General features: G+C 40.9%; 1 protein-coding gene and 1 long non-coding RNA gene across 3 annotated transcripts in view; one reads left to right on the top strand and one right to left on the bottom strand.

The window, feature by feature from the left end:
- LOC310756465 overlaps nt 1–26,845 on the bottom strand; it is a 214,345-nt gene that overhangs the window by 127,353 nt on the left and 60,147 nt on the right. The gene's annotated exons all lie outside the window — the stretch shown is intronic.
- SPON1 (spondin 1) overlaps nt 1–26,845 on the top strand; it is a 271,896-nt gene that overhangs the window by 199,610 nt on the left and 45,441 nt on the right. For both annotated transcript variants that reach the window (XR_014544399.1, XM_083598432.1), the window contains exon 7: nt 18,182–18,246. Coding sequence is in view for 1 of the 2 variants with exons in the window: in XM_083598432.1 (XP_083454558.1) it covers nt 18,182–18,246 (65 nt within the window). In the remaining variant the exon portion in view is untranslated. The remainder of the gene's footprint in view (nt 1–18,181; nt 18,247–26,845) is intronic.

The raw sequence follows: 26,845 nt of genomic DNA, 5'->3' as shown, positions 1-26,845 counted from the left end.
TACTGCAAAGTAAATGGCCATTTCCTGTCTGCCCAATCTGCAAGGCATAAACTCCTGCTGCCTCTCAGCTGCCTTTGCAGAGTAAAGGGCTTTACTTTGCAGTAAAAGCTGCTTTCTGCCTGCGCAATCTGCAAGGCACAAGCCCCATGCCTCTTGCTAGCATAGCGATAAGCTTCCCTGCCAAGGCAGGAAGATTCCGATCAGCAAACGATAAGATCCACATGGCTTTGCTATTGCTTTTGTTGTGCAGGTTTAAGGCACAAACCTCGCCCTTTGCTAGGCGGCTCCAGCCTTATTTCAGAAATCGTGATATATCGAGATATCACAATGGCTAGCTGGCGATATATCGTGATATTGAAAACCAGATATCGCCCAGCCCTATTTGTCATATACAGTGTAAATGGGGATATCAGGACATGTTATCAAATACAGCTGGAAAGTGTTCTTAATTAATTAAGTCTTATTTCATTCTTGGTTCAACAATTGCTCTCCTCTCAATGAATAATCTTCACAGATTATATTTCAAAAGATTCACAAGGTTGCATGGAATTCAAGGCCATACATTGAAAGAACCACGACACCACTATAAACAGTCATGGCTTCCTCCCAAATAATTGTGGGAGCTGTAGTTTGTTAAGGATGCTGAGCGTTACCAGGAGACCCCCATTTCCCCCTCAGAGCTACAATTTTCGAGTGGTTTAACCATCAATTCCTCTTCACAGGAAACTCTGGAAATTGTAGGTCTGTGAGGCCAATAGGGGTTAACCCTTAACAAACTACAGCTCCTAGAATTCTTTGGGGGAAGCTATGACAATTTAAAGTGGTATCATTGTGCTTTAAATATGTGGTGTGAATGTGGCCCATGTGCATCTGATTCAACCTTTAAAGAAAGATGCTTCTCCAATCTTTTCACAAAAATAGTTGTTTTTCCTTAACTCCTTCCATTGATTTTAGAGAAATCTATTTTCCTCCCTGTTCTAACTAAATGTACCTTTCTGTGTTTGCAACTGCTGCTTTTTATCTTGTCATCAGTGGATATAGTGAGTCGTTCTTGTCCCTCTTTTTTTAGTTACATTTAAATATTTGAAAAGTGACAACACGGTCCCACCCTCACACTCTAATCTCCTTTTCTTTTAGCTAAACAGACCAATTTCATTCATTCTGTCAAAATGGAATTCAATACGATTTATCATTTTCCTAGGTCTTTGTGGAAGCTTTTGCAGCTTGTCAACATCTTTATATAACTGTGATACCCAGAATAGAAGACAAAGTTTCAAAGGAGGCATTGCTAGTACTAAGCAGAACCCCAGTGTTAAGCCTGGGAACTAATATTTCTGTTAATACAACAGAAAGTGCCCGTTCTTTGTTGCCTCAATCTATCCTGGACAATAACTCAAGAAGAATATAGGTTTACTGTCTAAGCAAAATCCTGTGTTTTCTTTATGTATTTTGTGTAACAAAAGCAGGGAACCTGTGACATGCTAAATGTCGTTGGGCTTGAAGTCTATCCATCCCAGTCAGCATGGCCATTGGTCAGCGATGGTGGGAGTTGCAGACCAACAGCAACTGCTACACTACAGGTTTCACATCCCTGCTTTAAACATTAGTCAATTGAATGACTTTCAGGTTGCTCTAATATATACCCCTAGTGATGTTTAGCGCTAAAGTACAGCAGACTGGTGTTTGAACTGGCATGGCAGGAAGTATGCCTCTGTGGAAGTCAAGCGTGTTGACTCACTTATAAACAGAGATGTTAGATATGGCCAGATTGTGTTCACTATCTACAACAACCTCTAAATCTAACTTAGAACCATGGCTCACAGACGTCAGGGCAGGAGTTGGAGGACAGATTTTTTTTGGGTTGCTTCTCCCTCTCCCCATGGGAAAACCAATAGGAGGGAAGTTAACTATGACAGCTTCAGGCTGCTGTAGTTAAGGGGTACTGCTGGGCCACCTCTGAGATGCCTCTAGCACATCTCACTAGCAGCATTCCCATGCCCATGAGGCATTCCAAAGGTACGCTAGAGGTCTTCAGGGTAAACGAGCTGCCCTACTGTTGAAGAGGCACAAAGATCTCAACCAGCCTTCAGCAGTGATTAAGATTTCTCTCTTTGAAACTCCGTGTTTTTTTAAAATCCTTCCTTTAGATCAAGGGTAGTCAACATGCTGCCCTGCAGGTATTGATGGACTCCAACTCCCATCAACCCCAGCCATCATGGCAAAAGTCCAGGAATGATGGAAGTTGTAGTCCAGCAGCATCAGGAGGTCACCATGCTGACTCTTCCTTGTTTAGTTACAGATCATTCTCCCACCATTGTTCCTTGCATTTGCTAAAATTGTAGCCTTTCCCCCATTTGGTTATTAGAACTTTTCTGCTTACAGTAACTCCCAGTTTAACCGCAATCGGTCTTCCTCATTGTTTACACACAATTTCAGGTTTTTTTCCAATTATTCTTAAATCTTATTAACAAGATTTAATATTATCACTAGGAGCTGATTATGGAAACACTGAGTAAGATATGGGATAATAATTAGTCCCTTCAGGACCCTGCTAGAAACATTTGTTTGTATTGATGTCTCAACATGAGCAATTACACTTTGAGGTGTTTAATTAAGTCAAGTTGACGGTCCACCCAAAACGTGAGCCCTGCTTTTTTATTTTAACTAAGGTTTGGTCAGACACAGTGCAATATAGCGCTGAGTCACATTTCTTCATATAATCAAGCTGTGATTGCTTTTCTCAAACCAATAGTTAGTTTATTTGACATGACCTCTTTCGAAAGAAAAAAGTGCAGGCTGGTGTAAATTCACTCATAATAGAATTCTGTGAATATAGTCGTACCTTGGATCCTGAACGCCTTGAGAATCGAACGGTTTGGCTCCCGGATGCTGCAAACCCAGAAGTGAGTGTTCCGGTTTGTGAACGTTGTTTGGAACCCAAGCGTCCGACTGGGCTTCCACGGATTCTGATTGGCTGCAGGAGCTTCCGGAACTTCTAGAATGGATTCTGTTCAACTTCCAAGGTACCACTGTACAGCACGAAGCAAACCAATTTGGCATTGCGGTGCCACCCTCTTGTCCTTAGTGCTAAGTCGTGTGAAGTGGTTTTCTGCATCCCGTTGGAGTATCAGCAGAAATAAGTTGGTGGAGTTACAATTTGCTAGTCTGATAGGGATCAGCGGGTGTAGGGGTTAGCATGGAAGAATCTCCAGTGCCAAGCCTCAGATGGCTTCAAGCAGCCTTCCCAACCTGTTGCTCTGCAGATGGTTTAGAGTATAATACCCATCAACCCGGGCTAGCCAAAACATCTGGAGGGCACCAGATTGTGGAACAGTGGCTTAGAGCAGATTGTACCCACTTTCTCATACAATGCAAGAAGTAGGGGCAGGGACTGTATGACTGTGAGGGAGCAGGTTTCTCAACTAGCTGCCTGGCTCTGGACTACCAGGCATGCTGTGGAGCAATGTCACATCAAATGCCGTCAGAGAGTCAAAATCTGTTTTGCAACATGTAGAGCAACTTTTGGAAAGAAGTTATATCAGCATTGGTTAGGGATGGGGAAAATATTTGATTCAGTTTGCATTTGAGGGTGAACTTGCCTTATTCACACTTTCTGAAACAATACACAAAGCAAAGCAAGCCATCATGTGATATTTGCAGTTTTCTGAATTTTGCAGTGCACTGCTCCATCCAATAATACAAAAATGCATATACTGGAGTAAGGTGTACATACAAAGCCTATACCAGTGAAAATAGCATACAAAAATGCTTTATATTAGGGGAATTTGCTCTGCAGAAATATGTCTATCAGGCAAAACAGCATGAGGACTTTAAAAATATATATCCAAACTTATGCGGAATGCGTGAGCTGAACTTAAGTGGGGGGGGGGGAATGAGAAACTGATAAAAACCCAAACTGACAAATATATATGTTCACGTGGAGTAACATCATTAAAAAGGGAAGGAGTTTGTACTGTTTTTGTACTGTGAAAGGAGTTGCATCCTTACTGATAGCTGCTGTTGATGGTAACGTGTTAAAATGCATCCATCTTTCCATGGAAAAGCCCTGATTTCATTGCAAACCACAGGGTAGTGACCTAAGAGCTTATCCCCCTCCATTTTTAATTCCTGTAATACTTTTTTAAGATAAAAAGAACTTCTTGAAAAAATAACATGCTCCAAACTTTAAATAATTGATTTTATTCTGTATGATCGTCTGATTGTGAACAGTGAAAGGAAATACAAAGTGGTTTATGAATTATTTTAAATTGGTTAGTACTCATCAGAACAAACCAAGATTCTGAATGGCCTTCATTGTGGTAAAATTCTTTTTAAAAATATTGCCACAGGTATCATAATTGCAGCAGGTCGTTACAGTAAAAAGTAATGTTGAAAATATTATTTAAAAGTAAAGTTATGAATACATTTGGAACACAAAATTATTACATATGTCTCTTTCATTGAAATAACTCTTTTGCCTTCAGAGTGTGACAGCAAGTTAAGATTTAAATTAACTTTAAATTAAAGCAGCTTTTATATATTGAGTATTATTCTTCAAATGAAGCAGAAATCTATATAATTGTCATTTATAGAACTCTTCATTTTTATTATCTATTATCTTCTAGACTTTAGTTGCACATCCAGAAAATTACAATGTCATTACCGGATAGAAGTTGTGGAGGTTTTTTAATGGCATGGGAGGAGAAATTCTGTCATTTTAGATTTAAATAATGCAAAAAATTATTCCAAGGAAAAATAGTTATAGACTCTACAAGACATTGCTTCAAGTTACTGAAGTAGATTTGAGCAGAGCTGCCAATGATTGTCCAAAGATCTTGTCAGGGACCCCAGCGTAGCCTACAGCTCCTCTGTCACACATATTGCTGAATTATCTCTGTTCTTCATGGCTAAGAGAAGCATATGGTACATAAATATATCTGCTATCCATGATGGGGCTCACCTTTTTGAATTATCGCCCTTTGGTGTATTTTTACTTCTTGTTTTGTGCTTGTGAAACAGTTGTAGCTTGGATTGTATTAGCCCGATGTTATCGTGGTACCGGAGGCCACAAGAAGACTGCAAGACATTCCAAGGTTCCATGGCCCATTGGAGGCGTCTCAGACAGATAAAATGTGTTATTAAATATTTGACATTTCCCATTTCTAAGTGAACAATAGGATTTAGGTCCTTGAACTGACAATTATGGGTTTGCTGGCAAAGCACCGAGCTAAGCTACATTTCCCATGTTCCATCGTCCATACAGTCATTCCATTCCTCAAGTTGTTTTGGTACAGTCTGAACACAGGAATTTCTGTCCAATGTATAAATTGAATGACTGTGAGGCCTCCCTTAATACCCAGCCAGGATTCTTCTCCAGAAGTCAAAGTGTCTGCCCACATCTAAAGTGCAGAACATCATGTTCTTGCTAAGTGTTATTTAGCAATGTAACATCCGATAACCTGAATGGCATCTAAAATTACTTTTTTGAAAGGAAAGCCCGGACTGCTATGTGCAATCTTGGCAGCAAGTGTTCTCTTTGGGGCTTAACTTTATATTAGATTCCTAAAGAGTGAGCATAGGTGTGATATTCATCTACTAAAATGTTGTCTGGATCTTCATTTGAGAAGATAAAGCTTTTACAAGCAGGAGTCCACAGTCATAAGGAAAGGTTTTGAGGGAGACTTTTAGAAATTGTCAATTAACTGAAATTGACAAGTTCTCTCCTTAAATGCTGAGATTTCATTTATTTGGAAACTGCCATTAACTTGGTCATTAACAAAACAATAGGGCTCCCCCTATAAAATAAAATAATTAAAACTAAATCACTGTTGACACTGAAGTGTATTTAAAATTAGCTGCAGTCAATAAGGCTGCATGGTTCCATTTCAGCAAACGTAAGGCCACATGGGGCCAATGAGGTTGGCTGATTTATAAGGGGAAGGAGAAAAATGTGCAGGACAAATCAGCAAAAAGAAAAGAATGGGAATTATGTCACTGAAGGCCTAATGGGGAGTAAAACACCACAAAAATGCTGAAAGATTTGAAAGTTTCCTCTGAACCATGGGAACCAGTGACAAAAGCTCAAATCTTCCCTTAAAAGTACTGGTCCAGCTTGATTAGGTAAAGGTAAAAGGTAAAGGACCTCTGAACAGTTAAATCCAGTCAAATTTGACTACAGCACTAATCTCCGCGGTCAGCTTTCCAGCATGACTAAACCGCTTCTGGTGCAACAGAGCACCATAATAGAAGCCAGAGTGCACAAAAATGCCATTTACCTTCCTACCACAGCAGTACCTATTTATCTACTTGTGCTGGTATGCTTTCAAACTGCTAGGTTGGCAGGAGTTTGGACAATGCAACAGGAGCTCACCCCATAGTGCGGATTTGAACTGCTGACCTTGAGATCAGCAAGCTCAAGATGCTCAGTAGTTTAGACCACAGCACCACCCGTGTCCCTTCAGCTTGATTAGGTACCCTATCAAGATACAAAAATCCTGCCCTACAAAAGACTTGATCTGTAGCTGATTGTAGCTAGCAGAGAATTTCCACACTTAAGCCGTATGGGATGAACTAAGTCTGAGAGGAGAATCCTTGTCTAAAGAGGATTAAACAGATTCATAAAGGATGTGACTATTCATGGCTACTAGCCATGATGGCTAATACAACCCCCAGGCTTGGAGGTAGTACCTTTCTGAATACTACTTGAGTGGGGATCTTAAATCTTGTTTTCAGGTGTCCCATGCACATGTGGTTGACTACTGTGAAAGTATGATGCTGGGCTAGATAGGCCTTTGGCTCGACCCATCAGAGTTCTTCTTCTGTTCTTTTGATGAGGAGCAGTGGAATGAGTCTGGTTCAGATAGTCTTCCAAGGCTATCTGTTAAATACTGTTCATGTTTTCATGGGCTCTGCAGTTTAAAGGATTTTTATGTGGCTGAAAGCCAGCCCACATCTCTCTGTGCCAACATCTGGAATAACCGTAAAACAACACAAATTGGGCACCAGTTATAACACATATTTTGGGGAGGTTGTGGAGGCAATGAACCATCTACCAGTAGCTGGAAACTGCAGGAGCAGAGTGCTGTTGAGCAAAGTCCGCTTTGCAGGTTTCCTACAGGTATCTGGTTGGCCACTGTGAGAACAGGATTCTGAACTAGATGGGCCACTGGCCTGATCCAGCAGGCTCTTTTTATGTTCTTTATGTTGTTGCCTTTGGATGTTGCCATTTTTAGCTTAAGGACTAGGTTTAAATTATTATTATTCACAAGTAGAAAATTGCAACTGTACATGTGGCAGGTTGATTCTTGGGAGTAGGATGTTAAAATCGTTTGAGAGGTAGGGAATCCCCCAATCCATTAAAGCTCCAATCAGTACACATATTCTACACTTTCTCCTAGGTTTCTATAAGGTATACACATTATGAAATAAATCAAAACTGAAAAATGAATTAGGCTTAAAATACTTAAAATAGTGTCATCTTAAAATAGTGTCATCTTCCACAGTACATACGATTTTGTTTTGCACTTCCTTCGCTGCCCTGAGGTAGGAGTGTCACAAACAGAATTTCAACCTTTTAATGAAAAAAATAATTCTGCAGCCATGGAGACAGTCACGTATGCAATCTCTCATCTGACATCTAAGCTCAAAGCTTGGGTGCCCTTATATTCCTATATTATTAATCAGAGTAGGGAGCACCAGAGAGAAAAAGAGACCCCTTCCCAGATGTAAAGGCATAAAAATGAAACTACCTAAAGTTAATATATACACATCCTGATCTCGGGAACTGTGAGCAAAGGAGAAATCTCAATGTGTTGCTAAAGGGAAACAGTTAGGGAAAGGAGCCACATAAACACTGCAAGAATTCTGACAGCATTAGTAGAGAGAGGGACTTGGTATACAAACTGAGCCCCTGTTCCTACATTGACAGGGGCTATAGCTCAGTGGTGGAGGATCTGCTTAGAGTGCAGAAGGTCCCCAATTCAACCCCTGGCATCTCCAGGTAGTGTTGAGAGAGGCCTTGGAGAGCCTCTGCCTATCACTGTAGACATTATTGAACTAGACAGACCAATCAACTGACTTGGTCTGTTGACCAACTGACTTTGGTCAACCTAAAGCTGCAAGAGACCGAATAGTATGCCGGGGGTGGGGGGGAGGCAAGTCCATCCCACCCACTGTGCAAGTAACCTTTGCGAGAGTCTCAGCATGAGCATTCAGTCTCACAGAGACACTGCCCATTGGATGGGTCACCAGTCCTCCAGTCTCTCATGATTCTTCACCATTAGCCATGTTGGCTGAGGGTTATGGGGGCTGGGGTAAAAAAGCATTTGAAGCACACCAGGTTGGACAAGGCCAGTTTAGCAGATCAAAAATGGGGAAATAAGTCAAATGAGTGGGGCCTCTAAGCAATTGCCTATTTTTATGGGGAACCCAGAGAACGGGGGTGGGGGTGGATGGGCTGCTCCTCTACTATGGTATTTCAAGGCCAGCTGAATATCTTCTGTACTGATCTTCTCATTTCACAGGTGGACAGCACAAACCACCTGCTGATTGATACGAGTGATGGCCTTACCAGCCTCCTAACAAATTGGGTCTCACTTACCAAGAAGGGAGGGGCAAGCACAGGCAGCTTGGCTTCCACACACCTTGCCCCTCTTCTCTCCCTCTCAGTAAGCGCTACCAACTTGCTGTGTCAGGAAGCAGGAGAGTGCCCCACCCCAGCTGTTTCACCGGCCTCCTCTGGATATTACTGATACTTTTGATGTCAGGTGCTGTGAGAACACTGTGCATGCATCTCAGGCACTGAAGTGCAGTATTCTCGTCTTCCTCAGCCATCAAAGACTGTTATGTTGTCAGCCCTGTTTAGGGAAATTTTCAATGTTTGATGTTTTGTCATGTTTTTAGTATTCTGTTGGGAGCCACCCAGAGTTGCTGGGGAAGCCCAGCCAGATGGACGGGGTATAAATAAATTATTATTATTATTATTATTATTATTATTATTATTATTATTATTATTATTATTATTAGCAATATGCAGCTTTCAGCTTCAAGTGTTTTGCTGAGGAGCAATAGCAGAAGATGGCTATTTTGATCTGCTTTTGGGCCTCCCAAGTGGCAGCTGGTTGGCCATTTGGAGAAATGGGATGCTGGATTAGATAGAGCTTTGATCGGATCCAGCCGGACTCTTCTTATGTTTTTCTTAGAGGTATTCTGCATGCATGGCAGAGCTCAACCAAGTGTGGAAATCTTTTCTCATACATTAACACCTGCACAACTTAAGGTTCACAAAACTCAATACAGCCATGTGTAACAGGTTACCAGGGGCTTGATAAAGCTTTCATTGCATTTTGGGATTGCAAAAATTGGGAGCTAAGTGATGAAGCACCTGATAGATGATAGTAACATGACTGATGGGATTTTGTTGTTGTTAAGATCTGGTGAAACAGAAGTTGTGCACTGGTTATGCAGATCAATTTTTTCCCAGACTCAACATCACCTGAAGTCTCTTTGACTTTGACACGTTTGATGAGATGTGTTAAATGTTACAATCTGTTTACTTGACAGCTCTTTGTTGTTCTTGCTCCATGCTGTCATTAAAAGTATTGATTAAATCACGCAGGTATAAACGCAGATTAAAAGGCTGTGCATGCCCTTGCAAAATTTACTGATCAGAAAGAACAATATAATATATGCAGAATGAGCAGCCTTCTTTTCCACATGGTATACACCAGGAAAACCACTTTTTGCTTGTTCCTGTAAGTAGCCACAACTGGGAAATAAAGTACATGTCAAAACTTATTGCAAACATTTTATGGTGCTTCCTGCTCCTGGAATGAATAATGGTGGTGAGCTCATTTCAGTGTAGCAGAATAAATGCTTCCCTTTACAGTGTAACACTACTACATGTATCTTTAAATTCAGAGCCCTCATGAAATAATGAAATAAATGCTGTGCTCAGCAATTGTGTCCTGTCGCTCCGTTCCTCCTTCTTCCCACTTTTGGAAAAATGTTTAGGGTATTGTTGACAGATGCTATTGAAAAGCACAAAAGGCTTGCGTTAAAATGAGATCTTGGATTATTAGCACCATGGAGTGGTGAACATAACAAAAGACATTTTCAGTCACTAATAGCTTCATCTTAAAGTCAGCTTCTAATGCTCGGTCCCAGCTCCTGCTAACCTAGCAGTTTGAAAGCGCGCCAAAAAGTGCAAGTAGATAAATGGGTACCACTTCAGCGGGAAGGTAAACTGCATTTCCGTGCTCTGCTCTGGTTTCAGTGTTCCATTACACCAGAAGCATCTTAGTCATGCTGGCCACATGACCCGGAAAAACTATCTGTCGAAAAACACCGGCTGCCTTGGTCTATAAAGTGAGATGAGCACTGCAACCCCAGAGTTGTCTACAACTGGACTTAACTGTTAGGGGTCCTTTTTTAATGGTAATTTTTGAGCTATCATTAGGCGTCTTTCCCACTCTCATTGTTTTGGAATTGCCCTGTGAATTCTCCCTATGTAGAATAGATCCACCAATTGCTGTTGTTGTTGATTAGACTAATAGAAATTACAATAAATACACATTCCATGTCCGGCTTACAACAAATTATTAAAAATACAATATAGAATAACAATATAAAACCAACAATAGAGGACAGCAAAAATAACCAAAAACCCTTCATTGTATACCGGCAGCACAAAATAGTTCACAGCCCAGATTTAAAACACAGTTTTCAAGTCTAGCTATATAAAATGATGGCATATTATGCCTGTCTAAACCTATTCTGGGAGATGCTGGCACTTACCAAAACATAACAATGGGGACAAAATTGTATAATTTGGTGACAGGAGCTGAATGTTGTTGTTGTTTCTTTGTTATATTTGTATACTGCCCTATACCCGTAGATCTCAGGGTGGTTTGCAACATAAAATTACAATATAAAAAACACAAAATATATAGAAAAATAAGACTAGAAACAAACCAATGACCCACCCTTCCACAGCACATGTAAAAGGGTATTGGATGTCAATTGGCCAAAGGCCTGGTTAAAGAGGAACATTTTTTCCTGGCGCCTAAAGGTGTATAATGAAGCCCAGTCAAGCTTCCACAAACAGGGAGCCACTTCAGAAAAGGCCCATTTTCATGTTGCCACCCTCCAGACATCTTATGGAAGAGGCACACGAAGGAGGGCCTCAGAGGAGGATCTCAGGGTCCAAGTAGGTTCATATGAAGAGAGGCGGCCCTTGAGTTTGTTATTGAGATGTATTGCTCAAAGACAGAAAGAACAGCGTGATACAGCTTGTTCAAGGCATTTTGATTGATTGATTGATTGATTGATTGATTGATTGATTGGTGTCTACCCCACTCTTAGACATTCTTGCATCAATGGCCATCCTTTTAATAATAGATTATGAAAATTAAGATAAAATTTATTTGTTTGCCAAAGACACTCTTTTGGTTTTGAGACATACTGTACCAGTGAATGCAAACTGCTTCTCACTAGGCCATTTAAACTCTTGGAATTTTCTTGTAAATCTCAGTATTCACTGGAACTTTAGCAATTGCTATTAAATATAAATTAGCTTTGACACCCCCAAACCTTAATTAAACTCTATAAATGTATAACAAAATAATAATAATAATAATAATAATAATAATAATAATAATATGCAGTCAGAACTTTCCTCCCCCCCCAATACTATCTTCAGATCTGTTCCACAAGGTTGAGGGAACCCCCAGAAGGGGTAAATTCCCATTGTGCAATGAGAAATCCTTGCGGTACTGGAAGCAGTGACTTTATGTTATGTCAAATACAACCCTCAATAGCCATCTTCAAATATTTAAAGAAATGTCTCACAGAAGATGGAATGGACTTGTTCTCTGAAAATTGCAGAAAGGCAGATTTCAGGTGTACATTAAGAGAAATGTCTTAATGGCATGAGCTGTCCAGTGGTGGAAAATAGTGCCTCTGGAGGTGGTGGGCTCTGAAGGTACTTAAGGAGATGTGCAGCTGTCTGTCAGGGATAATGTACTCTGCATTACATATGCTGCAACAAGGAGGGGCTGGGGCTGAGGCTGGATGGTCTTCAGGGTCCCTTCCCATTCTTTATGTCTCACATAATGAAATATTTGCAGGGAAAACTATCTCTTTGGGGGAGAAATTGTGTGTTTGTCGAGACTTGAATGCTAACAAGTTTACAATGAATTGTATTATAATAGCTGAATATTGCTTGTGTGTGTGTTTAAAAAAACATGCTCCTTTGGGAAATTTACTTAATAGCTCAGATTGTTCTTATTTAGTTCTTTAATTTTTGTAAATGGATGTTCCATGGAGTTTCTTCTAGTTGAAATTTTAAAGCATGGTGTTTATGGTTCAGAGAATTGAAATAGTTGCAATTACCTGTGCACAGCAGCTGATGCCCATTTAGAATATTTATGCTGTAAATGCCGGCTTGAAAATAACGCTGTTAAGCTGATTTGTCACAAAAGCTTTGAAAGCCTGGAGAATGGCCACCTGCTCACAGAATGTAGAACAGTAAACTGGTATTAATTAAAGTGGTTGGATTTAAATGCAGTTAGTGTTTCCACCAGTAGCAGGGCTTCCAATGTTGTGGCTCCTTTAAGGCCACCTGAGATAAGACAGTTACCCAACAATCTACTCTTTCAGAAGTATGCGTCAGACATTTTTATCTACCCAAAACTGTTCTGAATTCCCAGCAACTGTATTCAGAGTTAGGGAAGTAAGAAGGCACCATTTTCTGTTCTGCCCTGTATTAGTCACACATAGCACTGCTTCTGTTCTGCTGTAGTTCGTCTTCTGCCACAAAGTACGTTATTTGCCTCACTTTCCACTGTAGCATAATTACATTACTTACATATTTTACATAATTAATTACATAAATGACATTATCACTACATTATTCTACCCCATTCATTTCAGTGCTAAGGAAATGCAATACAATAGTACCTCGGGTTAAGAACTTAATTCGTTCTGGAAGTACATTCTTAACCTGAAACTGTTCTTATCCTGAGGTACCGCTTTAGCTAATGGGGCCTCCCGCTGCCACCGTGCCACCGCGTCACGATTTCTGTTCTCATCCTGAAGCAAAGTTCTTAACCCAAGGTACTATTTCTGGGTTAGCGGAGTCTGTAACCTGAAGCGTCTGTAACCTGAAGCATCTGTAACCCGAGGTACCACTGTACAAGTGAGGAGGGAGGGAGAAGTAATCAATGAGCTTAGCGCTTCAGCTGTGTTTCTTTGAAGGTTGTATACACATTGGACATTTTGCATTCCAATGGTGTGCTTTTTTTCCATTGTTCGTGTTAGACAGTTGCATATGCCATTACCCCCAGAGGTAATATACGCTGTGGTTTAAACCACTGAGCCTCTTGGGCTTGCTGATCAGAAGGTCGTGGTTTGATTCCCTGCGACGGGGTGAGCTCCCAATGCCCGGTCCCAGCTCCTGCCAACCTAGCAGTTCGAAAGCACGTCAAAAGAGTGCAAGTAGATACAGCGGGAAGGTAAACGGCATTTCCATGTGCTGCTCTGGTTTCGGTGTTCCGTTGTGCCAGAAGCGTCTTAGTCATGCTCGCCACATGACCTGGAAAAACTGTCTGTGGACAAATGCAGGCTCCCTCGGCCTGTAAAGCGAGATGAGTGCCACAACCCCAGAGTCATCTGCGACTGGACTTAACTGTCAGGGGTCCTTTACCTTTACCTCTTTTTTTAACCTTTTTATAATAACAGCTCACGGAGCTACAATTCCCAGTGTTCCCTCAGAAGAGGGATTGATTACTAAACCCCTCTGGTTTCACAATTCCTAGGGTGATTTAACAATCAATCCCTTCTCCCAAGGAACTCAACCAGTGAGCTTGACATCAATACCAGAAAAGGTTCTAGAACATATTATTAAACAGTTGGTCTGTGAGCACTTAGAATAGGATGCTGTGATTGCTAAAACCCAGCATGGGTTCCTCAAAAGTTAGTCATGCCAGACGCATCTCATTTTTTTGAGTTACAATATTGCTGAATCAGGGGGATGCAACAGTGGAACAGATTCCCACAAGAGGTGGTGGACTCTCCTTCCTTGGAGGTTTTTTAAGGAGACTACAAGTCATGCTTTAAATGTATGCTGTGGATGTGGCCTAAATGATTCTTTAAAAATACTAATCAGATATTAATCCCCACCACCACATGCACACACACACCTTCTCAGTGTTCCTGAATCAAAGCATTTCTTATACTTGTCATACAGGCATTAGGACACTGTTTACTGAGTCCACACGCCTTTAAAAAAAGAGTCAGAAATAGATTTAAGGGGCTTTGGTATCTTCGATGAGATGAAAAAGTAGTTTATGTAGTGTCTGTCAGGGGAAAATTGATTCCCTATTTATAGGGGAAAGAAATGCAAAAACTTGTACGTTCAAAATGATTGAGTTGCTGAGGAGGTAATTCCATCTCTGTCCATAGACGTCACTATATAACTATTGATTTCAGTCCAAGCACATCTATAATCTTCATTTATGATGAAGGGTGGTTTTTCAAGTGCCACCATTTTCCAAATGTCAGGTTATAAGAGCATCCCCATTCTGCCTGAGGAAATCATTGTCATATAAATGAAGTTGTATGGAGAGTCAAATGGGCAAAAACCGGCCTATGTAAACTTTCCAATAGAAAGGTACTTGCAGCTGTTTGTGAAAGATTGGAATTGGGCCAGTGTCACATGCATAGAAGGCACATTCCTCCTCTTCCTTAGCTGGCTGAGCACTAGTGGCAGCACGGTTGGAAATGAGTTTTTTGCCCTTCCCACCCAACTGCTGCCTTGGCGCACTGGTGTGCTGAAACACAATGTGTCCACACACTCAGGCCTGGTGATCCTTGGAAATGGAGACCTTTTGAGGTCTACAGCAGTGGCATTGCATGAGTCACTTGGTGCATTGTGCACACTGACACATCCTATGTCAGGCAGCCAATAAGCCTAGGATGCCAGGTGAGATGCTCAAGAGCATTCCTCTCTCTCGGCCTGCCATTGCTGCTCCACACCTCCCTGCCAGACTTGTGAGGAAGCTGGATAAAGAGGCGACTGGCAGCCTTACAGGGGAGGTGGGGAAGTCATTAGGGGAGTCATTGATTGGCATGGAGGGTGCTTTGAAAAATGCAGGCTGCTGCACATGCTTTTAGTTGGGAATTAAAAGATCACATCTTGTTTGAGCTAAGGGTGGCACAGAAGACAAACTTCTTCAGCATCCCTACTGCTTGGTCACTGGTGATGTAGGGCCACAATCAGAAGAAATCTTTTTCACATATTTACCAGCTCATGGGGCCTTCTGTGCCATATTCTGCACCTAGTATTTTGCTTCGAGGTGAAAGGAGGCTTTGTCTGGTGCCAGAAGAAAAAGAGCTCACTGCACAGAAATAGGGGACTGGGCTGGCTTCTCACATATGAGCTGCCGTCTATTGTTTTCACCATCATGTAATGCTTACTAAACAACACGGTACTTGCTATACTTTTTATATATGCTGGAACCCGCCCAGGGAGGCTGGGGCAACCCAGTCAGATGGGCAGAGTACAAATAAATTATTATTATTATTATTAACTTACTTTGCATATGTGAACTGTTCACTTGATCAGGCAAAAGGCTTTTTGAAGCAACTTTTTGATAACTATGATATTCTCTCATTGATATAATTAGCACCGTCTTCTGAATCTACAGAGCCAGATTTTCAACAGAATAGGATAAAATGCTGTATCATCATTGATTTTGGATCCCCCCTCTCCCCATCTCTTCATTTTAACTCTCCTCAGCTGGGAACTTGTTCAGCCTGCCTTAATGAAAGCAGCATATTAACTCGGCATCAAAAATTAATTATTTCAAGCTGGCGTCTTAGGATGAGTAGAGCAAATCCCAAACACCAGGAGGAGCCAGAGAAGTTTCACAAGCTTTTAGCGCCGCACGTTCGCTCTCCCCCCTTCTTGGCAAGGGAGAGAGAGAGAGAGGAAAGTAATGACAATAGCAAAAGCGGCCTGCGCAAAATTGATTTCCCTAAACTGGGGCATATGTGGATTAGAGCTAGCCTGAGGTAGCAGAGTCATTTCTGTCAAGCAGGGGATGGCAAGATTATCACTAACCTGAAAGGACAGCTCAGTAGGAGCTGCCAATTACACGTAATGTATGGTGTGTGGGTTTTTCCTTTAATTGGGGAATCGCTTAAAAAAAAAGACAACAGAGAAATCATAGGAATGAGTAGTGAACATCATATCCCCTTCAACAATCTATGGGAGAGAGTCCTGCAGGAGACTGTGGATAGGGAGAGGAACTTGATAGATATTTCTTTGTACACCAAAGCCTCATTAAAACTGATCCCCTGGTTTTGTTTTAAGGTTTATTACACAACACACAATTTCAGAATTGCTGTATCAGGAATTCTTATAAGCTTCAAAGAAGTGGGGGGGAGGGGGCACCTTTATTCACTCCTCAGCCCCACACAGGTGCGATATATTCTCATTGCTTTTATGAGATTGAGTCAGCTGACAAGGAATGAGGATAAAATCGCTCTCTTTTCTTCTATTTAAGAGAAGCAGCAATGTGTCTTTTATTGATTATGTTTTCATAGAAATGGTCCCTTGGAATATAGAAAGCATCCTTCATGCCGTTTCCAGTTCTGCTGGCAAAAATAATAATATTGGCATATAAGTTGAAAGCCCTGAAACTGATCACTGTGTAGAATCCCCCTGTGCTCTCTCTCTCACACATACACACTTCCACAATATAGCTTTATTGTCTAATGCCCCTGACTAAGCTGGTGTGCACAGAGCAATATATTTTGTTAATCAAGGGTAACAGTTACTCCAGCGTTTGGGCTCTAAAGGTATAGGGCATGGGAGACCCAGGTTGAAACCTCCACTTAGCCATCAAGCTCACTGGAGTCACTACCTCAGCCTAACTTACCTCACAGGATTGTTGGGAGGAAGACGAATGGGGGGGGGGACACCATATATACAATTTTCAGGTCACATATAAATAAACACAAATGTTATATGTTATCTATGCAAATATACTGTATAGAACAGACCACGTGGCATTTTCCCTATTTACCAAACTGATTCACTGTTATATAGTGTGGCAGATCCCCTAAAGAGACGTGTGGCAGGAGCCAAAATGGTGGACAGGCTTATAAAATACTTGCAGAATTATACCTTGTTTGTACAGCGCCTCTTTGCACACTTCTGGTTACATGGTAAACCAATGGGACAGGAAAACAGAGAGAGCAGAGCAGTAGTTCCTTTCTGTGAATGCCGTCATTTTACACGAGGCTGGTTTATTTGCGAAGAAAAGAATTGTTGTTTAGAGAAGGGTAACATTAACCTGTATCATCATTATTAAATCATGTAAAATGGCCCAGTTTCTTCCATTCTTGAAACAGGTACCTGAGTTTCCCTATCATGCACACCCACAACCCTCTGATAGCTTCATTATTTTTTTTACTTTTTTTTTTTTTAAGACATGAGGAACAGGCAACAGAGCAATGACAAGGGCTGCCCTGCAGCCTTTATATCCTGTGTTGATTGTACTCTGTTCTGGGTTATCCTTTGGAGTTCATGGGCTAAGATGGGGAACCTGTGGCCCACCAGGACTCCAACTCTCATCAATCCCAGCCAGCATGACCAATGGTCAGGGATGAAGTGAATTAAACATCTGGAGAGCCTCAGGTTCCCTGTCCCTCACATAAGCTTTTAAACAATGTCAGACCACCTACATGTAGAAAACGCAATGATGGGGAAGAGAAAGACTTCCTTTTGGGTTGAACCCATGAACAGAAGCCAGCAGGAAGTCTGGAACCTGCTCATGGAAAGACCATCCTTGGGGAAATCTGTAAAGTTACACAGAGTGCCAATGCTAATGTAATTTTCCCATGAGTATGTGCCTACCGCAGGATCCATTCAAAAAGTTACCCTCGGAAGTAATGAACATTATGTCAGAATCATCCCTCTGTGTCACACAAAGGAGGAAATGCACTCCCAGAATAGGAAATGCAATGATGAGCTATAGCTGCCTTTGCAGGAATTATGAGGAGCAATTTGAATTCAAGTGCCTTTTCCGCCGGTTACAAATCACTGCAGAGTGTTATTCACCATAATGCTGTCCAAACATCATTTTATTTATTGATGTTTATTGCTTCTCTTTTGCAGAGTGATGAGGTTTTGACTGTCATCAAAGCAAAAGCACAATGGCCTGCCTGGCAACCGCTAAACATGTAAGTAGGCAGGGAATTAAACCTCCCAAAAGATTTCCTTCTCCGCTGTCCTCTGACAGAATGCTCTGAATGTCTTGCCTTCCACCAAAGTTTATCTCTTTCAAAGAGCAACAGAAAAAATCCGGTTGATTAATGAGTTTCTTTTTTTATACCATTATGTCTCTTTCCATTTATCTCTCTAACAAGGGTGTGTGTGTGTGTGTGTGTGTGTGTGTGTGTGTTTGAAGGAGGTGAGTACTAGATTAGGAGTTTGTTTTACTTACCAGGCACTATGGACATATATTTGAATCCTCTTGTGCTCTCCCTGTTCTGAGCAGTGAGGATATAGCTGCACTATAGACTAATACGCCATTTGCATGTCATTTGCATGCTTACTTTGAAGCAAGTCCAAATGAGTTCAATGGAACATGTTCCCATATAAATGTGTAGAGAATTGCAGCCATAAAATAGGTTAACAAAGGCAGCCTTTGTCTATTTTAAAGCAAAAAACCAAAAACATAGGCAGCCTTGGGAAATCCAAATCTGTGAAGATTGTGGAATCTCCAACAGGAAAATACTAGTTTCCTTAAAATTCCCAATTTGGGGGGGGGGGGTCCAAGTTAATTTGTGACATAACAGACTGTGTTTAAATGCAAGCTTGTGTTTTAGAATATGACCGATTCTGGAGGAATAATAATAATAGACTCTGACATCATCACAAAAAGTGATAGAGCAACAAACATCCGCCAATTGCCCCATCAGCTCTCCACATCAAAGATTCCCCTGGCTCTTTTGATTCTGTGCCTACTTCAGAACCATTGGATCTAACTCTCTGAAGCTTCCTTGGGTGGTTGAGTGAGTGGAGAACTATTCTTTCGGATATGGAAGAAAACTTTGGTCAATTCAAACAGGAACACAGCTTTAATTAATGAACATATGAAATAGTCATGCTGTGTCTTAGTGTGCCTAGTCTTCATTTCCTGAAAAAGCCACCTCCTTTTGAAATATCAAACACACTTTCCAGAATATAACCCTAGAAAGGACACTACAGGGTTAGGCCCCATTCTTACATGACTGGCACATTTCCTAATGTACTAATCTTCTAGCACATTTTCATCTCCTTCCTTCGTCACGAAATATGTTGCTTTATTCCACAGTCTTCCTCTAGTCTCATGAGATTTGTTTGGCTGTGTCTTTCATGCAGTTTTCTTTTCCAAACTGGCACATTTCTAATGCTTTTTCATCAACGCACACAATGATTCAAGGCTTATGCTTGATTTGGTCAGCTGTGGGGCATGTGTACTTTGGCATTCATGCTCCCAAGGCTTTTGTCTAAACTGTACAGCATTTCCCCCCCCCCCTTAAATTGTTCTGTGGACCAGTGGAAAATTGCCTTTTCTAAGGTTGTCATTCTAATGTTTTTTCTAAAACAGCATTTAAAAAAATAAAATAATGGAAAATCCAATCACAACCCCTCTGGTCTTATTTACTAGGATGTTTTAGCAGTGAATAATTTTAAAAGAATGCATCTCTAACCTTTTACTCACACACCTATTTAAACATTTCCTAAGCGCATTAGCTCATTCTTATGCTTTTGACACCCTTGATGTTTATAGAATTACTTACTTCAATTGCCATGTAATTACATTTCCTATCAGTGCAAACAATGTCCAACAAGAAATGATCCAGATTTTAGTCATTTAAAATTTTATACCAAGTTTTACTCACTACAGTCAGGACATATCTACATATTGCTCATTTTGGGAATTGGATGCCCTCACAAAGCAGATCTTATCTCTGACAGTCCTCACACACAGAGGGCCTTCAGAACCGCAACTGCAAATCCACAGGGGCTCAACCTGCTTTGAGTACAACCAGCTTTCTGTTTTGGCAAAATGTAGATGCCCATCTCATGACAGTAGTACCCTGTAGTACCCAAGTGGCTATATGTTGTGTCTGGAAAGTGTCCTATTCCTCCCCCTTGTTTATGTCTAGATTAGTTAATCCCTTTCAAAATGTCTGCTCAGGACTAAATTTCCAAATGTGGTTGTTAAGAATGGGAAAGGGAAAGGTTGCTGGAGGAGAATTTCAAAGGCTGTGCAAAATGTGCATGCTCTAATCCTTCTTAAATCTACAAAACTCTAGGTTATCTTTCTATATGTACCCATTGGCCCTGATCCAGACATTTACACAAGAACAGCAAGCTGCTGTAGTTGTGGGTAAACACAGCTTAGTGCACAAGGTTGACTTAGGAGATTCCATATAAGGCAAGGCATGGAGTTACTAGGGTTGTTTAAAGTACCTCCAATTTGGTTCAGGGCCCAATTTGGTGATCTTGATCAGGTCTCAATCTGACCAGAACTAAACCAAAAACTCTTGCCTGCATTGACTCCTCCCCCTCCCTCCGATGCATGTTTATGTCATGGAATTCTACTCAAAATTGATCCAGAGCAGATTCCAGCGTATAGTTAGCAGAGTAAAAACTTAAACACATTGCAGGATTCCCAAAAAATAGGCCAGAGGCAATGAATATTTCATCCAGCAGAACTTTACTGCTACTGAAGGCAAATGAGCATAATGGTTACAAATCCAATACATTCAGGATGGGCACTGTCCATAAGAAATCCAGTTGCAGCAGACTTAACTTAAACTTACAATAACTTATAATAAGTCTAAACCTAACACTAAGAATACTATGTACAGAATATCACACCAGAAGGAAAATAGATTGAAAGTGAAACCCAGGCTCCTTCTGGCCTCTTATTATAGTCGGCATGACCTTGAAGAAGAGATAACAGAACCAGTTTAAGCCAGTTGTACTCAGCTTCTCTGAAGGAATAACCCAGACATCATGAACCTTCTGCTTGTTTCTTTCACACAGAGAAGCTTCCAGAACCCTCTTGAATTAATTAGAATAGGAAAGATCTCTACACATCAGACCAATACTTTCTTCACTAAGAAATGAAACTGACAGTTAAATCCAGGTCTAAACTTGTGGTTGGCAGCAAGGAGAAGGTGGAAGAAGGAGACTTCAGAGACTGGCAGAGACTTTCACCAGCATCGTCTTCTTCTCCCTTTCTCTCCTTGCTTCTTGACCACATCCCTTTTTGACAGCCACAGAGCTCTCTAGACAGACCCAACCAAGAATGATCCAGGGCTGCCTTGACCTAGTCTGGACAAATCCCAGATCTACTCAGATCAGTTGGAATGCCGGATTTGTCTTGACCAGATGTGCAGCCCTATTCATTAACCTATTTCCATATGTGGTCTTATTTCCCCACTCCTGTACAATAGGCTTCTACACACATGTCTCAGGAGATCCACCTGCTTGTAGAAATCTCATTTATGTGCCCAGGCGCCACATCACCCACCACCCCATCTTGTAAAATAACCAGTCAAAACTCATTACAAGAAACAAATCAGGCCACAACTTTCATTGATTACAGATGGAAGAGGTTTGGCATACGCATTGGGTATAACCATTGACTTGCCAGAAGTAATCCATTTTAGGGTCAACCTGGAAGCGGGGGAGGCCTATGACATACATCAAATAGGTCAGAGGCAGGCTGTCTTATATTCCCCAGGAGTGGACCCAAGTGAAGCCCACAGGCTCTGTTCGGCGTCTCCCCCACAGGCCAGCCCCATAGCCTGTCCACAGTTGGCCAATTTGCAGGCAGGCTTGCATCCACAGCCCTGGATCGTGGTGGGCAAGGCGATGCCAGCTCGCAGTGTCACCACACCAAAGATGGTAAGTGGACATCTGCAAACTTTGCTAGGAAAAATTGTTGTATTTCAGCATATGCAGCTGTGCTTCCAGCTGTCTAAAGAACAGGGAACTTTACCAACGATTATAATTTCTGCACTCAACTTTTCCATTTTGCCTTCGATGATTTAGCAATGATTAAAATGTTGCCTCTGGATAAAGTGAAATTAGTCCATTATTATGCATAACATGACAAACTAGTTGTGGCAATATGTGTTGCTAATTTTCCACTGACTAATATGTATGGATAATGTTCTTAAGAGTAATCACTAAGCCTGCACCAGGAAACAGATTTGCCAAAGCATGGTTTTGCACAATATATAACTATGTCAAAATGGATCACTATACATTCAGCAAGATATTACTGCCTGGGAATTAGGCTGGATTGTGATGCATAAAATATTTTCACCCGCTGTTTGTAGTCTCCAGTGATCATAAAGTTACACTACAGTTGTCAAAAGAAATTGCTGCCCTAATATTTCAGTTTTTAAGATATCACTGCTCAGAATAAGGAAACATTTTCTCATGTGATGAAATATGACTAATAATTGTTCCAGTAGTTATCATTGAAGTGTCAGTGTTTGCCTGAAGTTAAACTTGTCACTGGTGTCTGGAAAACTGTGAATGCATTGCTGGATTTTTTTTTATATGTTGCTTAAAGATTAAGCATCATCTGTTGTTATACATATGTCATCATTCTGAAAAGGTTATTACGCTTGTCACTCCTAACATTTTTAAAAAATAATAATAATGCAGCAGTGGTGTAAATCTGTTTTTAACTAATCTGACATATGGGAACAAATATGGCTGATTAACCCATTTTTATTTTGCACAAATTGAACTGAACTGAATGACAAAAAGCACAAAATCCTGATGATCACATACAGCAGAGTCATCTACTGTTGCTATATATCATAAACAGAAAGAGGTTGCTATCCAGAGGGTCTTCAACATTGAAAAAGAAAAGTTGCATTTCTCTGTTCAAAGTTTGCAAGCCTTGCACAAAGAATTGTCCAGTCTGAGTTGTAGTGTCTCTTATTTAAACTCTTTTGGCTTCCTTTGACACTCCAGTCATTTCATCCGAGGAGAAACTTTCAAGTTTGCTTAAGGCAAAAACTCTGGATGACCTAGGGTTGTAACTTGTGAAGAACACCATGGGAAATTTAACTAGTTTTACTGAAACTTTCTTTGGCATCCCTAAGAACTCATTGGACATTTTGCCTGGGGGGGGGGGGGAATCAAATCCACTTCTGATTTCATGTTAGGTGAAATTTCTGTGAGATGCATAGGAGGACAATTAACTGTGCAAAACAGCTGCAGTTTGCAAAACGAAGTATGTCTAAGTTGAATTAATTCTGGAATAGGGTTTTGCCAATCAGAGGACACATCATTATTTGTCTTACTTATACGCCAGTGCCTTATAACTGAAAATTTATAAGCCTGCTTCACTATGTAAGCAACTTCTCTATGTTATGGACATAGGTCGTTACTATAACATAGTCAAACTGTGACAGGTATAAATGAGTAAAAATGGTAGGCATGGTTCTCATGTAACTTTTTGATGTGGTAAAGTCACCATGAGGTGATTTAACTATGTAGAATTCACAAGCTGAATCTTTTATTTTAATACAGCCTTAAATAGTGTGAGAGAAATGCTGTTTGCAATGTTTTCAAAGTCTAGTGTAGAGTAGATTTTTCTCAGTTTGGAAATAATAGTTTCTCACTACATGAGAATGTTCTGTGCTCTACAATAGGGCCCCCAGATTTTGTTGGACTACAGCTTAGCCAACGGTGAGGGATGGTGGGACCCAAGGTGAAGAGCGCTTCTCTAATTTATTCAAAATCACTAAAGATGCATGTGGTACAATCGCATCAGGTTACCTTACTATGTCAAGAGGTAATGTGGGTCTTAGACTGAATGTCCAATTGCTTCACCTAATGCTTTGCTTGAACAAGAATGCTGGTGTTCATCATCATCATAATGTGGAAGCATGCCACCCATTGAGACATGTCTCTACTTACCAAGTAACTGATGTAGCAGTTTACTTTAACAAAAAAACTACGGGCCATTATAGGGGAAATGGGAGGGGGAGCCAATGGCATGGAAGAACTCGCATCCATTATATAGAGCTCTTAGGAACTGACTTATAGTGCAGTAAATGAGTATGAAATCCATAAGGCACAGAAATATGGTCTGCACTTTTCTTATTTGCACAGCTGCATACAGCCTGTCTTTGGGGCCTTTATACTTGGATAAAAGGGTTATCATTTGATTGGTTACACCTTTGATGCAACATCATGTTCTTGGCTCCAGAATTGTTTATATATATATGGTCAATCTGGAATCTTTTTGAAAACCTGTGACCAAAGATAAGCAAGGGGTATCCTTCTAAAAGATAACCCTCAGCTGTCTCAAAAGATAAGTATGCCCTGAGAGCATCTTAACAGATGGTCACTAATATGTGCCGATGTAGGGAGGTCTGCTTGTTCCTTATTCAGAAGGCAACTATTCTGAATGGCACTCTGCTTTAAGACTTGCAGTCCTGTTGCTATAACCTTAGATACCGGAGAAATTATCACGACTGAACAATGTATAAAAAGAGGAGACTTGCTGAACAGCTATATACTTATGGTAGATGATACACATGGTGGGCATTCAACATACCAAATAAGTTAGAAACCCTGTGATTTAGCTTGGGTATCTGAATATGCCATCAGTCCCACATGGCTCCCCATCTCAATATAATCTTCCAGAAGCATTACTTGGTTGTCTCCTCCATCAGGGCACACATTGTTTGTCCACCGAAACCAGGATTCTAATTAATTTTGATGGAATTGATGGCCACATTTTCATGGGGTGCAAGAATTGATTCTCTCAAATGAAATTAGTTGGAGCATGTGAGGTATATGTTCAGGGCACAGATTGGCAGGCATCTAGCTAAACCTTCAATTGTAGTTTAGAAATTCTTTGAGCCATTCAGATAAATAAGAGTGAATTGATACATTTCATATTTTATCTATACAGCATTGTCGCTTCCAATAACAAAGGATTTTTTCCCTTCCATGTTGATAGACAAGATACTTCCCATGTTAGAATTAGTAATGCCAATGGAGTGAGGACTCTAACATAGGCAAAATTGCATGGGTGCAGCCTCATCCTATAGAGGGGGGGCAATTTTGGGGGCAAGTATTTATTATTATTATCATTATTATTATTATTATTATTATTATTATTATTATTATTTACTTATACCCCACCCATCTGGGCGGGTCCCAGCAGAATATTAAAAACACAATAAAACATCAAACATTAAAAACTTCCCTAAACAGGGCTGCCTTCAGATGTCTTCTAAAAGTCAGAAAGTTGTTTATTTCCTTGGCATTGGATGGGAGGGCATTCCACAGGGTGGGCGCCACCACCAAGAAGGCTCTGTGCCTGGTTCCCTGTAACTTCACTTCTTGCAAGGAGGGAACTGCCAGAAGGCCCTGTGCACTGGACCTCAGTGTCTGGGCTGAATGATGGAGGTGGAGACGCTCCTGCAGGTATACTGGTCCAAGGCCATTTTGGGCTTTAAATACTTTGAATTGTGCTCGGAAACGTACTGGGAGTAACATGAAAGTACCATTAATTTTGCAAACATAGCATCAATCAAGTCAAGTTTTGTAGTGTACTCCATAAAGCAATCTATTTCCTTCTGAAAAAGTTAGAGGAAACTTATAGTTATTTCATTGATGAACGTATTTATTTTGCTTAATAGTCATTTAAAGGATTTAAAAACAAACAAACCACAATTTTGCTTTTAAGCTGACCATACTGTTCTTCTGTTGTGTGAACAATGAAAAGAACTGAGAGCAGGATTACTTTGCATTTCTGAACAATATAGTGTTTGGAATGGTTACATGTCTCACAGCGTTGATGTTTAATCTGTCATTTAAGTGAGGGACACCTGAATGCATGTGAATATTTTTAAAGACCGAATGGAGCAGTGGTTGGATTTTTCTTTACTGTTTCAGAAACAACACTCGCAGAACATCTGAGCCAAAGTGGCAGGCGGCGTTATTCAACTTTGCTGCTGTCCTTCAGAAAAACTCTGAGTGAAATAAATTGACACCTCAATTCCCTGCCCTGTTCACTGTTGTTAATAACAGTGATGACCCTAACCTGTAGCAGCTGTTTTCATATTCCAGGCTATACAACCCACCTATGGCCATTCCTAAGGGACTCCCACAGGGAAGCAGCCAGGCTTAATAACAGAACAGCTTGACAGCCATAGCACAAAAATGAAGAGCACTTTGAAAAGTGTCCTTAATTAATCAACACATGTCCAGCTGAGGTAATTAACAATACCCTCCGTGTTGTTCCTGTTACATCTCACACTTAGGCTCAGCGTGAAGCTTTATTTGCCAAGTGTAATTTTTGTTGAGATTGTAACTCTCCAGAATCCTGGGGCATACATAGTTTCCAAATGAAGCTACAAATCCATCCAGGGCAACTCGTAATACCTAAACCACTTGGTCAGGAGGGACCAAGGCCATTGCGATGCAAGAGCTTCTTCTAGGTGATCTCATGCCATGCCACACCAGTAACAGTGGCCACAGGGGGGCAGTGAAGCTTCCAAATGGTCAATACTTTTCAGACACAAAATTCAATCATGTACAGTCATACCTTGGATCCCAAATGCCTTGCAAGTTGAACGTTTTGGCTCCCAAACACCACAAACCCGGAAGTGAATGTTCCAATTTGCGAACGTTCTTTGGAACCCAAAGGTCCAACTTCTGTGGCTTCCGATTGGCTGCAAGAGCTTCCTGCAGCCATTCAGAAGCCACCCCTTGGTTTCTGAACGTTTTGGAAGTCGA

This window comes from Podarcis filfolensis, assembly GCF_964270895.1.
Source record: "Podarcis filfolensis genome assembly, chromosome: 1".
Lineage (NCBI taxonomy): Eukaryota > Metazoa > Chordata > Lepidosauria > Squamata > Lacertidae > Podarcis > Podarcis filfolensis.
The sequence above is the reverse complement of the archived record's forward strand: the minus strand, read 5'-3'. Positions and strand labels throughout refer to the sequence as shown.